This window comes from Mobula hypostoma, chromosome 7 (assembly GCF_963921235.1).
Source record: "Mobula hypostoma chromosome 7, sMobHyp1.1, whole genome shotgun sequence".
NCBI classification, from domain to species: domain Eukaryota; kingdom Metazoa; phylum Chordata; class Chondrichthyes; order Myliobatiformes; family Myliobatidae; genus Mobula; species Mobula hypostoma.
Genome location: NC_086103.1, coordinates 161,825,115 through 161,838,298, shown reverse-complemented (window position 1 = coordinate 161,838,298; position 13,184 = coordinate 161,825,115). Strand labels below are relative to the sequence as shown.

At 41.0% G+C, this 13,184-nt stretch overlaps 1 protein-coding gene across 4 annotated transcripts in view; it reads left to right on the top strand.

Moving 5' to 3' along the window:
• The window catches only part of c2cd3 (C2 domain containing 3 centriole elongation regulator), a 170,524-nt gene that overhangs the window by 97,145 nt on the left and 60,195 nt on the right, over window positions 1-13,184 (top strand). For all 4 annotated transcript variants that reach the window (XM_063054448.1, XM_063054447.1, XM_063054445.1 and 1 more), the window contains 2 exons: window positions 10,458-10,596; window positions 12,310-12,374. In XM_063054448.1, coding sequence (XP_062910518.1) covers window positions 10,458-10,596; window positions 12,310-12,374 — 204 coding nt within the window. The remainder of the gene's footprint in view (window positions 1-10,457; window positions 10,597-12,309; window positions 12,375-13,184) is intronic.

Here is a 13,184-nt window from a genome sequence, read left to right as displayed (position 1 = left end):
GATCTGTGCCTGGAAAGTCTTCAAGGTTGTTTGGAAGACAGGCAATTGCCCATGCTGCAAGTCTCCCCTCTCCACGCCGTAGATGTTGTCCAAGGGAAGGGCATTGGGACCCATACAGCTTGGCACCAGTGTCGTCACAAAGCAATGTGTGGTTAAGTGCCTTGCTCAAAGACACAACACATTTCCTCAACTGGGGCTCGAACTCACAACCTTCAGATCACTAGTCGAATGCCTTAACCACTTGGCCGTGTGCCCACGGCATATTGGAGGAAGATTGAAAATCTGGCCAAGTGATACCGCAACAACAATCTCCCACTCAATGACAGCAGAGAACATAGAACATACAGGCCCTTCGGCCCACAATGTTGTGCCAACCATGTGACCTACTCTAGAAATTGCCTAGAGTTTCCCTAGCACATTGCCCTCTATTTTTCTAAGCTCCATGTGCCTATCTAAGAAGCTCTTAAAAGACCCTATTGTATCCACAAAGCAAGATCAAAGAGCTGATTATTAACCAGCAGGAGGACACTGGAGGTCCATGAGCCAGTCCTCATTGCTGAGCTGGATAGCATCATCAACTTTAAATTCCTCCGTGAATTCATTTCAAAGGATATGTCCTGGGCCCAGCACATAGGTGTAATTGTGGAGGAAGCACAGCAGTGCTTCTACTTAAAAGTTTGTGAAGATTTGGCATGACATCTATAACTTTGACTGACTTCTGTAGTTGGTGTGGTGGAGAGTATACTGACTAGCTGTATCATAGCCTGGTATGAAAACACCAATGCCATTTAATGGAAAATCCAACAAAAATTAGTGGATATACCCCAGTCCATCACATGTAAAACCCTCCCAACTGTTGTGCACATTTACACAGAGCGCTGTCGCAGGAAAGCAGCATCCATCATCAGGGACCCCCATATCTACGTCATGTTTTCATTTTACTGCCGCCTGCCATCAATCAGGAAGAAGCTACAGGAGCCTCAGGACTCGCACTACCATGTTCAGGAATACTTATTACCCCTCAACCATCAGGCTCCAGAACCAGAGTCTTCACAAAAAATTATTCTGCTCTAGTTAGAACAGGTTAACGTCTTGGTTTTGTACTATAGTGGCAATAAATTTCTGTTGGCAGCTGAGCTTGAGGAAAGGGTTCCACAGTCCTTCTTGACTGATGGAGTCAATAAGCTTTCAGAAAGATCAAGGAAGGCTTGATTTAGCTCTGGTGTTGTACCTTAGAACTTTTTTAGACATGTGCAATGAAGATGATGTCCCTTGTGCCTCTGCATATACAAAACCCACACCATGATTTAATAAGAATTTTCCAGCAAGTGGCATGTCTTTGAGGTGGACCATGGTGTTAACTTTCCTGGTGGCAGACAGCAACTGGACCTCATTGTTACTGCAGTCATACCAAAGTATAGATGTGTATCTTCAAGCAAACAGGCTGCAGCAATTCCAGTAGATGGTCCATCCATTGGTTTCAAGGTAATAGAGTTATATAGTGAAGAAACAGACTCTTTAGCATTTCACTACCATTAATGTCTATTCCAACCATCAAAGAACTTTCTATACTAATCCCATTTATCAGTCCTTAGTCTCTAACCTTCATTAACACCCACATCTATTTAATGTCAAAAACAAAACTGTAGCAGTGTTGATCAATTCCAAAAGACATGCCAGAGTGGGTGAGAAAAACTGTACAGTTCTAATCTAAAGTTGAATTTTGCCTTTTAAATGCTCATGTTCCCACAGTATAAAAGGATTGGCTTCACAAAGCGCAAGATTGTGCTACAAAGTACACTCGTATTCTGCTTTTGTACCCAAGCATAAAAGCAGATTCAGATCTTTGCCAAAAATACCAGCCGGCCTTTAGCTATTATAGATTTGTACAGGATCTTCAATAAGCTTTCCCAAAGTGACAAAGCCAAATCTGGAGTTGACATGATGCGCAACAGCACTCGGCATTCTGCGAACAGAGTTAGCAGAAATTGATTTACATCATAATAGTTATAATTAACATTCTAATAGAGTTTATAATTGAAAGCAGTGTACAAAAATCATTTAATTTGTGTTAGATTTATTTTAGTCAGCATATTAATGGGAAACTAGCTTTGGAAGTGTTCAAATTATTTTCTTAATTATTTTTGAAACAATAGAATGCAAAGCAGTATAACGCAATACATGACCTTCAGCCCACGATGTTGTACAGGTTCACAATCCCTTATCCGAAATTCTGAAATCCGAAAAGCTCCAAAAACCAAAGTTTTTTTCCCCAACAGCTGACGTCACTCAGGTGTGACATGACAGCACTAGTAACAATGAGAAAAAGAGAAGGTGAAGCATCTATCATTATCAATAACGCAGAAAGTGGAGTTATTGCAGAAGCTTGATCGTGGTGTGTGTCTGTGCGGCGTCGTACTGAAGAATATGGTGTCGGAACTACCACTGTATATGATTTAAAGAAACAGAAAGACAAGTTCCTGAAGTTTTATAGTGACAGTGACGTTCTGCATTTATTCCAATAAGTCATTTACCATGTGTTTGATTTCGGTTCGTTTGAAGCTGTATATTTTTATGTTTTTTTCTTGTCATTATTCCCTAAACAATACAGTATAACAACTATTTACATAGCATTTACATTGTATTAGGTATTATAAGTAATCTAGAGATGATTTAAAGTATACGGGAGGATGTGCGTAGGCCTGGAGCTTCGCTGGGTCCTAAAGTCCACCTCATTAAGTCAGGTTAAGTAAGGGACTTGAGCATACGTGATTTTTGGTATCCGCGGGGAGTCCCGGAACCAAGAAGGAGGGATTCTGAAATCCGAAAAATTATGAATTCCGAAATGAAACTGGCCCCAAGGATTTCAGATAAGGGATTGTGGACCTGTACTTGTCTTTTAACCTACTCCAAAACCCTTCCCTTCCACAATATTTTTAAGTAGTTGAGGTATGAAAAAGGCAGAACATCTAGTTGAGAATTTCAGAAATAAAGCATCAGTTTGAGTTAGTGGGAGGCAATTTCTAACTATTATTTAACAAAAAGCTTGGTGTACTGAGTGGAAGTAGTGAGAGAAAGGGAAGGGTAAGGTAAGGAGATAAGGTGAGAGAGGGAAATGGGAAAGGGGGAATGGTGAAAGGGGGCAATTTCTGGAAGGATATTACTTGCCCATCATCTCCCTCTGGTGCTCCTCCCCCTTCCCTTTATTAGATGGTCTTCTGCCCTCTCCTATCACATTCTCCCTTCTGCAGCCCTTTATCTCCTTCACTAATCAATTTCCCAGCCCTTTACTTCAGCCCTTTCCCTCTCCCAGTTTCATCTATCACCTACAACCTTGTACTTCTTCCTCCCCTCCCCCCACTTTCTTGCTCTGACTTCTCATCATTTTTTCCAGTCCTGATGAAGGGTATTGACCTGAAACATCAACTCTTTACTCTTTTCCACAGGTGCTGCATGACCTGCTGAGTTTCTCCAGCATATTGTGTAAGGTAGAGAAAATATTGATCACCATGGTTTTCAAATGATATCTTGTTTGATAAACTCAATAAATTATCTGAAAATGTAACAGAAGATGAACATGAAAGTGAATTAATCCAGGCTTTAAAAAGCTTTTGATAACTTCTGCTGATTAAATCAATGAATATCAGAGAATGCAGTCTTGGCAGCAAAAGATTCCACCTAACAGTGACAGAGCGGAGAGTAGGGATAAAAGATAATTATTCTAAATAACTGAAATGGAAAATGTAGATGGATCAGGAGATGCAGATATAGTCCGAATTATTTCTGGCCTGTGTTTCCCACATCAGTTATAAGAATGTGGTTAATGGTCCTGAACCTTTAGAGCAATACCTAATTTAAAAGTGGCATTTGCTTATCCACAGAATGCTGAATTCCTCCAGCATTTTGTGTGTGTGTTGCTTTGGATTTCCAGCATCTGCAAATTATCTTGTGTTTGATCTACTTATCAACTTTAATTCATAATAAATAAACAATTCATACATGTACCTATAGTTCTAAAGTTGGCCAGTTTTTCTGTCGGCCAGCTGTCCTAGCAAAATGTAATGGAAATGCCAGATATTAATTGATTTCTTTATAAGTTTCATTTATTTCTCACAAATCCATTGCATGGATATTTCAATAATTGGTTCCTTTGCATCTCCCTGTTTGTATTTTTTAATGGTGATTCATAGTGTGGGTGCAGTTATGTCACTTGTTACAGAGCAATTCAACTTTTCATTCTGGTGCCTTCCCCCTTCCTTTCCAGTCCTGAAGAAGGGACTCTGCCCTCAACGTCACTTCCATAGATGCTACGTATCTGCTGAGTTCCTCCAGCATTTAGTGTATGTTGCTTTGGGTTTTGAGCATCTACAGGATCTCTTGTGTTTTTAACTTTTGAAGGACCTCTGTTTCATCCACGACTGCTTGTAAATTGGGTCCATGTTTTGATATGAAGCTACAGTATATATAGACTAGCAACACACATCAAAGTTGCTGGTGAACGCAGCAGGCCAGGCAGCATCTCTAGGAATAGGTACAGTCGATGTTTCAGGCCAAGACCCTTCGTCAGGACTAACTGAAGGAAGAGCTAGTAAGGGATTTGAAAGTGGGAGGGGGAGGGATGGAGCCAAGAGCTGGACAGGTGATTGGCAAAAGGGATATGAGAGGATCATGGGACGGGAGGTCCAGGGAGAAGGAAAAGGGGGAGGGGGGGAAACCAGAGGATGGGCGAGGGGTATAGTCAGAGGGACAGAGGGAGAAAAAGGAGAGTGAGAGAAAAAATGTGTGTATATAAAAATAACGGATGGGGTACGAGGGGGAGGTGGGGCATTAGCAGAAGTTAGAGAAGTCAATGTTCATGCCATCAGGTTGGAGGCTACCCAGACGGAATATGAGGTGTTGTTCCTCCAACCTGAGTGTGGCTTCATCTTTACAGTAGAGGAGGCCGTGGATAGACATGCCAGAATGGGAATGGGATGTGGAATTAAAATGTGTGGCCACTGGGAGATCCTGCTTTCTCTGGCAGACAGAGCATAGGTGTTCAGCAAAACGATCTCCCAGTCTGCGTCGGGTCTCGCCAACAATACCTTATATTCCGTCTGGGTAGCCTCCAACCTGATGGCATGAACATTGACTTCTCTAACTTCCGCTAATGCCCCACCTCCCCCTCATACCCCATCTGTTATTTATATACACACATTCTTTCTCTCTCTCTCCTTTTTCTCCCTCTGTCCCTCTGACTATACCCCTCGCCCATCCTCTGGGTTTTTTCCCCCCTCCCCCTTTTCCTTCTCCCTGGGCCTCCTGTCCCATGATCCTCTCATATCCCCTTTGCCAATCACCTGTCCAGCTCTTGGCTCCATCCCTCCCCCTTCTGTCTTCTCCTATCATTTTGGATCTCCCCCTCCCCCTCCCCCTCCCACTTTCAAATCTCTTACTAGCTCTTCCTTCAGTTAGTCCTGACGAAGGGTCTCGGTCTGAAACGTCAACTGTACCTCTTCCTAGAGATGCTGCCTGGCCTGCTGCGTTCACCAGCAACTTTGATGTGTGTTGCTTGAATTTCCAGCATCTGCAGAATTCCTCGTGTTTGCATATATATAGCCTAATCTCCTATCTTCAGATTGTTACTGATTTGTCCGTAGCTTTGACCTTCATCAAGTTATGGAGCCGAGGCTAAAATGCTGCCCTGAAAAAGAAACCCTTTGCTTTTAGAATTAGAATCAGGTTTATTATCACCGGCATATGTCGTGAAATTTAACTTCCTTGCAAGATTTTTTTAAATTTTAAAACGGGCTTTAATAACATCAGTAGCTTGTTTACATAGTTGGGTGTGCATTTGGTGAGGTTGCTTCATCACGTATCACATTGCAATTTAATGGTGTTCAGCCATCATCAAAGACTTTCAAATAGTTGCTCAGTTTTCAATATCCAAAGCAAAATCACAAAGTACTTGTCATGCCATATCTGTGGGAAGTGAAATAAGAGTTAATGTTTCAGGTCAAACACAAAATGTTCCAACGATCTGGTTTGTCCTGCTGAGAATTTTCAACTTACGTTATGATTTAGAGGGGGAAAGGGATGGACAATGGTGAAGGCGGGGGCATTACCTTCCAGGTGAGGCAACATTTCACCTGTGAGTCTTTTGGGGTCATATACTCTGTCCAGTGTTCCCTGTGTGGCCTCCTGTATATTGGTGAGACCTGACGTAGATTGGGAGACTGCTTAGCCGAGCACCGACGCTCTGTCTGCCAGAAGAAGGTGGATCTCAAGGTCGCCACCAATTGTAATTCCACTTTCCATTCCCTTTCTGATATGTCAATCTATGGCCTCCTCTACTGTCGCAATGAGGTCACACTCAGGTTGGAGGAAACCCTTATATTCCATCTGGGTAGTCTCCAACCTGGTGCCATGAACGTTGATTTTTCGAACTTCCACTAATGCACCCCACCCCATCATTCCCCATCTCCTATTCCCTCTCTCGCCTCATTTCTTTGCCTGCCCATCGTCTCCCTGTGGTGCTCCTCCCTGCTTTTCATTCTTCCATGGCCTTCTGTCCTCTCCTATTAGATTCTCCCTTCTCCAGCCCTGTATCCCTTTCACCAACCAGCTTCCCAGCTCTTTATTTCACCCCTCCCCCTCCTGGTCTCACTTATCACCTTGTGTTTCTCCCTCCCCTGCCCACCGTTTTAAATATACTCCTCATCATTTTTCTCCAGTCCTACTCTCAGCCCAAAACATTGACTGTACTCTTTTCCATAGATGTTGCCTGGCCTGCTGAGTTCCTCCATCATTTTGTGTGTGTTGCTTGCATTTGATTATGAATTTATTTTGGTTCAGCACAATATTGTGGGTTGATGGGCCTGTTTCTGTTCTGTACTGTTCTATGTACTATCTTGAAAATTGAGAATCTAAATGGAATAAAGGAGGAAAGGGACCTTTTAAGTACAAATACATAAATATTGAAAAGTAGCATCTCAGGCTACCAAAGTCACACAAAAGGTGGGGAAAGTATTGGTTTATTTTCTAGAGGGATGGAATTAAAATGGGCAAGTCATACAAGTAGATGATTGGTGTATTATGAATGTAAGGAAGGACAAGCCAATGATTAGGTACGAATGCAGGCAGTGCAAAGCATTAAGTTGTACCACAGTGGCAAAATTCAAAAGGGCAAAGAATGCAGGACTGGAAGTGCTAAATCTAAATACACATAGTATTCAGAATGAGGTTGATGAACTCGTGGCACAATTAGACATTGGTCAGTATGACACTGTGGGCATCACTGAGTCATGGCTGAAAGAAGGTCAGAGTTGGGAGCTTACTATCAAAGGATATACTTTGTAACAAAACGACAGGAAGGCATAGAGGGTGGTGTGGCTCTTTTGGTAAGAGATTTGGTAAAAGATGGAATTACATCTTTAGAAAGAGGTAACATAGGGTCAGAGAATGTTGAATCTTTGTAGATGAAGTTAAGAAATTGCAAGGGTAAAAGAACCATAATGGGAATCATATCTAAGCCTCCAAATGGTAACCAGAGTGTGGGGTTGAGATTGCAAAGGGAGCTGGAAAAGACATGTAATAAGGGTAATGTTGCAATTGTAATGGGGGACTTCAGCATGCAAGGGGATTGGGAAAATCAGGTTGGTTTCAGATCGCAAGAGAGGGAATTTGTTGAATTTGTTGTCTACGAGATAGTTTTTTAGAGCAGCTTGTGCTTAAGCCTACTCGGGGAAAAGCTATCTTAGATGGGTTGTTGTGTAATAATCCAGATTTTATTAGGGAGCTTAAGATAAAGGAACCCTTAGGAGGCAGTGATCATAATATGAATGAATTTTGATTGCAATTTTAGAGGGAGAAGCATAAGTCAGATGTATCAGCATCGCAATGGCATAAAGGGAATTACAAAGGCATGAGAGAGGAGCTTGCCCAGGTGGATTGGATAGTGATACTGGCAGGGATGACAGCAGAGCAGAGGTGGCTGAAGTTTCTGGGAATAGTTCACAAGACACAAGATAGATATGTCCCACAAAAGAAGTAGTTTTCAAATGGCAGGGGTAGGCAACCGTGGCTGGCAAGGGAAGTTAAGGACTGCTAAAAACCAAGGAAATGGCATATAATGTAGTAAAACTGAGGGGAAGTTGGATGATTGGGAAGTTCTTAAAATCCAACAAAAAGCAACTAAAAGGCATAAGAAGGGAAGAGATGAAATATGAGGGCAAACTAGCCAATAATATAAAGCAGGGTATTGAAAGGTTTTTTCATTTATATAAAGAGCAAAAAGGAGGTGAGAGTTGATATTATACTACTGGAAAATTATGTTGGTGAGGTAGTACTGGGGGACAAAGAAATGGGGGATGAACTTAATAAGTACTTTGCATCAGTCTTCACTGTAGAAGACTCTAGCAGTGTGCCAGTGGTTCGAAAGTGTTAGGGAGCAGAAGTGAGTGCCATTGCTATTACAAAGGAAAAAGTGCGAGGCAAACTAAAGGTCTTAAGGTGGATAAGTCACCTGGACCAGATGGACTACATCCCAGAGTTCTGAAAGAGGTTGCTGAAGAGATAGCAGATGCATTGAGTTCAACTTGAAATTTGATAGGGAGAAAGTAAAGTCTGATGTAGCAGTATTTCAGTGGAGTACAGCGGTATGAAAGGGGAGTTGGCCAAATTAAATTGGAAGGAGCTGCTGTTAGGAATGTCAGCAGAGCAGCAATGGCATGCTTTTCTGGGAAAAATGAGGAAATGCAGGACATATGTATTCCAAAAATGAAGAAATATTCAAATCGTAAAATAGTACAACCGTGGCTGACAAGGGAAGTCAAAGCTATTGTAAAAGCAAAAGAAAGGGCAAACAGCAAAGCAAAACTTTAATGGGAAGATAGACGATTGGGAAGTTTTTAAAAACCTACGGAGAACAATTTAAAAATCATTAGAAGGGAAAAGATGAAATATGAAAGCAAACTAGCAAATAATATCAAAGTAGATAGTAAAAGTATGTTACTTTTTAAGTATGTTTCAAGTATGTTAAAAATAAAAGAGAAATGAGAGTGGATATAGGACCACTAGAAAATGAAGCAGGAGAAATAATAATGGGGGACAAAGAGATGGCTGATGAACTAAATGAGTATTTTGCATCAGTCTTCACTGTGGAAGACACTAACAGTATGCCTGATGTTGTAGTGCGTGAAGGAAGAGAAGTGGGTGCAATTATTATTATAAGAGAGAAGGTGCTCCAAAAGCTGAAAGACCTAAAGGTACATAAGTCACCCGGACCAAATGAACTGCACCCTAGGGTTCTGAAAGAGTTCGCGTTAGAGATTATGGTGGCATTAGAAATGATCTTTCAAAAATCAGTGGACTGTGGTATGTTGCCAGAGGACTGGAAAATTGCAAATGTCACTCCACTCTTTAAGAAAGGAGGAAGGCAGCAGAAAGGAAACTATAGACCAGTTAGCCTGACCTCAGTGGTTGGGAAGATGTTAGAGTCAGTTGTCAAGGATGAGGTGATGGAGTACTTGGTGACATAGGACAAGGTAATATAAAGTCAGCATGGTTTCCTTCAGGGAAAATCCTCCCTGTCGAACCTGTTGGAATTCTTTGAGGAGATTGCAAGTAGGTTAAATAAAGGGGATGCAGTGGATGTTATATATTTGGACTTTAAGAAGGCCTTTGACAAGGTGCTACACACGAGACTGCTTACCAAGTTAAGAGCCCATGGTTTAACAGGAAAGTTACTAACATGGTTAGAGCATTGGCTGATTGATCAGAGACAGCAAGTGGGAATAAAAGGATCCTTTTCTGGTTGGTTGCCAGTGATTAGTAGTGACCCATAAGGGTCAGTGTTGGGACAACTTCTTTTTGTGCTATATATAAATGATTTAGAGATGGAATAGATAGGTGGCTTTGTTGCCAAATTTGCAGATGATACAAAGATTGGTGGAGGGGCAGGTAGTGTTGAGGAAACAGGTAGGTTGTAGAAGGACTTAGATAGATTAGGAGAATAGGCAAGAAAGTGGCAAATAAAATATGGAACTAAAAACCAGAGGACTGAAATGGTTGCCACAAGAGGACACAGGATTAAGGTGCTGGGGAGTAGGTACAGAGAAGATGTCAGGGGTAAGTTTTTTACTCAGAGAGTGGTGAGTGCGTGGAATAGGCTGCAGGCAACAGTGGTGGAGGCAGATACGATAGGATCTTTCAAGAGACTTTTGGATAGATACATGGAGCTTAGAAAAATAGAAGGCTATGGGTAAGCCTAGTAATTTCTAAGGTAGGGACATGTTCGGCACAACTTTGTGGGCCAAAGGGCCTGTATTGTGCTGAGGTTTTCTATGTTTCTATACTGAATTTATGCAATGTGGCCACTCTGAACTTTGGCTCTGTATTGATTAGTGTTTGATTCTTAAAGGCATAATTTATTTTATAGGTTTATTTTATACTTACTATTTTATAATTACATTTTAAAGGATGTCCTTTGACAGAACAAACTGGAGTTAAACCAAGTTCCTATGTATCATATTCTACATCAACCAATTCCACTCCTGTAAGAACTCCTCTGATAGAAAATTCATATTGTCCTATCTGGGAACACCAGTTGCAAACAAGGTAATTGAAATTTTATAGCATAATTATGGAGCTTCCTTAGCTAATACAGTAAGCACCAGTTGGTGTGAATGATTATTAAACTGCAGAACCCTAAAAAGAAAATTGATGAACCCTGGTTCCCAACTGTTCAGTCATACCTGGGAACAATCTAATTTACTGTGGTTTCTCTTTGCACTTTCACAATATTACCTTTAGAATCCCATAAGCATCTATCCATGGACCCCAGTTTTATTTCTTGTCAACATGCAAACTCTCAGTGTAGGGTTGCTGCAGACTGTGTAGCTGCCTCAGTTCTAGCAAGCCAGGCTTCGTCCTGACCTCTGGTGCTGTCTATGTGGAGATTGCATTCTCTCCTTGGACTACCTACGCTCCAGTTTCCTTCCACATCCCAAAGGCTTGCTGGTTGTGTGGTTTATTGAAAGTGCCTCTGGTGTAGGCTGCTTAAAGGGAAGATGGGGGAGTGAGCATCAGAGAAAAGGATGTGTAGGAATAGAATTGCTCTGAGAGCCAGCAAAAAACTTGATTGGGCTGTGCTGGAAATACTGTACACTGCAAGTTCCACATTCCTGCTGGTTCTAGCTGTTCACTATCACATTCTACCACAGGAGGTTGGACAAGATTTTTGAGAAAGATGGGTTTTCAGTCCCTGCCTCCATCCTAGCCATTCAGTCGTTCATTCCTTGGTTACTCTTTCAGATTTGAATTCTTATTTACCCCCCAGATTGCTTTTATGTTTCTGTTTAAGTTATAGAGGACTCAGAACAGTTTCACAAGGATGTTGCCTGGAGTGGATTGCTGCAGCTATAATGTGAGATTGGATAAACTGAGAACAAAAATGGCGAAGGGGTGACCTCATAGCAGATTATAGTGACAATCTTTTACCCATGGCAGAAGAGTCTAATACTAGAGGTTATGGGATTCAGGTAAGAGGGGAAAGATTTAATGTGGATCAGAGAGGCAATTTTGGAACACAGTGGGTACTAGAGTAAGCTGCCAGGGGTAGTGCTAGAGGTGGTTACAATTATAATATTTAAAAGACATTTGGACAGGTACAAAGATCGGATGGTTTGGATTGATATGTGACAAACCCAGGTAAATGCAGCTAACTTAGATAGGTCCTAAGGGAAAGAGGTTAAGGAGCCTGAAGACTACACTCAACATTTTAAGAACGTCTTCCCCTCCACCATCAGATTTCTTAACTGTCGATGAGCCCATGAACACGACCTCGCTGTTCATCTTTTACACAATTTATTTATTTTTGTGTCTTGTAATTTTTATGTCTTGCACTGTACTGATGCCGCAAAACAACAAATTTAATGATGTACGTCAGTGATAATATATATGTAATAAATATATATAATATATCTGATTCTCATTCTAATCTAAGTCAGTTTGAATGAATTGGGTTTTTTGTGAAGGTAGCGCTCCTCGAGAGACATTCGATTTTGCTTTGGAGATGAAACGCTATTTATATCATCTCAAACTAGTGATAATATTCCATCAGGAGTGCTCCATTCAATGTGAAAACCACATGTTATTTTGTTACATTCTTGTCTTCTTGAGCCAAGGGAAGCTATATAAATTAAGGTTCAAGCCCTAAAGTAGAATCTAGACGAGTCCTTAAAGATAATGTAGGTGCGATTTAGAAAATGAATAAATTTAACTGAAGATAAAGTTTGTTTTTTACCGTGGATTTTGTTTGTCTTATTCCAGGCTGCCCAAAGAGTTATTATTGGATCCACAGCAAACACTAGTTTTCAAAGTATGGCATAAAACAGGTAAATACTCAATATAGTTTTGCGTTATTTATTTGATTCTGTTTTTGGACCAGCTGTTCCTGAATATATTTCGAAAGAGAACATTTGCTGAAACCCATTACTGATGGTATGTTATGGAATAGAAATTAAGCTAAAATGAATAAATAAGCTAATAGTAGTCTTCAGTTATTGAGGCATATAACCAAATAGGTTAAAGTTTAGTCACTGCAGGAAGGTTGTGTGTTTGAAGAATGAAAGACAAATAGTGAATTCTGTTTGTGTATTCAATCTGTGAACACTAGTGAAAATAAAAAGGTAAGCACATACCAGAGTCATAGAGTTAGACATATGGAAACACACCTGTTGGATCAACTCGTCCAAGGTAAATATTTTGCCTACCAAGGTAGGCCCATTGGCCTGCATTGGTCCCTCTAAACTCCTCCTGTCCATATGCTTATATAAATGTTTTTTAAATGTTGTTATTGTACCTGCCTCAGCCAGTTTCTCTGGCAGCTTATTCCAAGTACATATCACCCTCTGTATAAAGATGTTGCCCTCAGTTCCCTTTCTACGTCCTTCATCCGTCAGTTTAAACTATGTCCTCTGGTTTTTAGCTCCCCTTCCCTGGGTATAGACTATGTGCATTCACCCTATCTATACTCATGATTTTACACACCTCTATATGATCACTGCTCAGTCTACTAGATTCCAAGGAATGAAGTCCTAGCCTTCCAAACCTCTCCCTATTACTCAGTCCCTTACATCTTAGTAGCATCCTTGTAAGTCTTCTCTGCTGTCTTTGTGACATCCTTCCAATAACAGGGGGGATCA